The following is a 1,579-nucleotide window of genomic DNA, read 5'->3' as shown; positions in this document are numbered from 1 at the left end:
TCGTGCCCCGCATGCGGGCGACGATGGGCATCGACGAGGAGCGCTGCGAGGCCGCGACGCGAGTCGTGCGCGCGGCCTTTAGCGCCTACAGCGAGCGGCTCGAGTCGCGGCCCGCCGGCAGCGTGGCAGCGGGCGAGCAGCTGGCCAAGGAGGACCTCGCGTGGGCGTCCCTCGCCGGGATCCTCGTCGTGCCGCCGACGTACGGCGGGCGGCGCTGGTTCGATGAGGAGCGTGGCCACTCGGCGCTGATGCCGCGGGCGGAAGAGCTGCCGCGCGGACTGCGTGCGCTCTGCGAGGAGCTTCGCGACACCGCGGCGGGGAGGCACGTGCTGAGGGTCTACGCAGCGCACCGGATGTAACTAATGTACCCGAGTGTGAGAGAGTGAGGCAGATGTGAAAATACTTCTAACTGTGTGAGAGAAGCTCCGGCTGTGTGGTCACTATAGTTAGACTACTGAGCCACGTATACACCTGTCGCGTCTCGCGGGCGAGAGACATCCGTCGGAGCACTGAGCGATGTCCCTTGTCCGATGTGCGATGTCCGATGACGGTGTGTGACAACTCTCGGAAAATGGGTGAGCTCGATGAAAGAGAGCGCGGGGGGGGTGCCGTCTGCGCTATATGACGGCCACACGGCCGCAGCTCGTGTGGCGTGTCGCCGTCTATGTCCAGAGAGCAGAGTGAAAAGTCCAACGCGCTCGTCGGTGACGGTGATTCGGTGACCCTCAACCTGCGCCGCACTCGGCGAACCTCGACACCTGCCCAACGGGCCCGTCCCGCTCTTGGCCGTGTGGGGACACTCCGACACCACCATGCCGCCCTGCTACAACGGGCCCGGGTCCCAAGGCGTTGTCGACGCGCACACGGGCAGCGCCGATACCGCCCTGGACACCGCTTACACGGGTCACTTTTACTCGACGGCGCGCAACGCCACCTCTGCTTGGGCCGCCGCGTCGGGCTGCACGGCGGCGCCAAGCTACGACCCCTGCAATGGCGTCCTGCGCAACGCCAGCGAGGGCCACAGCTTCTACCCGGTCGCGTCGGACACCATTCACTGTGTCCAATGGTCGGGCTGCGAGATGGGTGTCGAGGTGATCGAATGCATCGACACGAGGGCGGGGCACTGGTCCCCCTCGAACTGGCACGACGAGATCTGGGCTTTCATGCAGCGGTCGATCCGCCCCGGTTCGTCCCGCAATGGCCCAGGTTGATCTTCGGCACTCTGCGGCTGCCCTCGTCGCTCGCTTCTCCCTGGTCTCGTCGCGTCCCCTTTCTCCTCCTTGATTTGTTCTAGTGTGTGCCGAAATACGTAGAAACTCGTCCGTCACGATAGAAAGATTTTCTTATAGCTAGACGTAAGACGAAGGTGAAAAAGAAAGCCCCGGGGTGCGCTGGCCTGCTACGTTCATGCGCTCTCTCGTGTGCTCTAGTCTGCCAGACTCTGTCTCTGATCCCTGGGATGGTTGCATGTATTAGTGGATGGATGCACTATGGGTGGGTGTGGGTGTAAATATCCCTTTTGCGGACCACGCCCTCCGCCTCCCGCCGCGACCCGCGTGCCCCCCCCCCCCCCCCGGGA

At 64.3% G+C, this 1,579-nt stretch overlaps 2 protein-coding genes across 2 annotated transcripts; both read left to right on the top strand.

The window, feature by feature from the left end:
* Positions 1-11: 11 nt before the first annotated feature.
* On the top strand, positions 12-359 carry EMIHUDRAFT_256884 (hypothetical protein; the record flags this gene model as incomplete). Its single annotated transcript, XM_005765688.1, has 1 exon — positions 12-359. The coding sequence occupies one exon, from the start codon at positions 12-14 to the stop codon at positions 357-359; it is 348 nt and encodes a 115-aa protein (XP_005765745.1).
* A 453-nt stretch (positions 360-812) lies between these two features.
* EMIHUDRAFT_256883 (hypothetical protein) lies at positions 813-1,211 on the top strand (the record flags this gene model as incomplete). Its single annotated transcript, XM_005765687.1, has 1 exon — positions 813-1,211. One exon carries the CDS (start codon positions 813-815, stop codon positions 1,209-1,211), a length of 399 nt encoding a protein of 132 aa, XP_005765744.1.
* Between the last annotated feature and the right edge of the window lie 368 nt (positions 1,212-1,579).

The sequence above is a fragment of the Emiliania huxleyi genome (genome assembly GCF_000372725.1).
Source record: "Emiliania huxleyi CCMP1516 unplaced genomic scaffold EMIHUscaffold_5405, whole genome shotgun sequence".
Classification (NCBI taxonomy): domain Eukaryota; phylum Haptophyta; order Isochrysidales; family Noelaerhabdaceae; genus Emiliania; species Emiliania huxleyi.
This window is presented reverse-complemented; position numbering and strand designations above follow the sequence as displayed.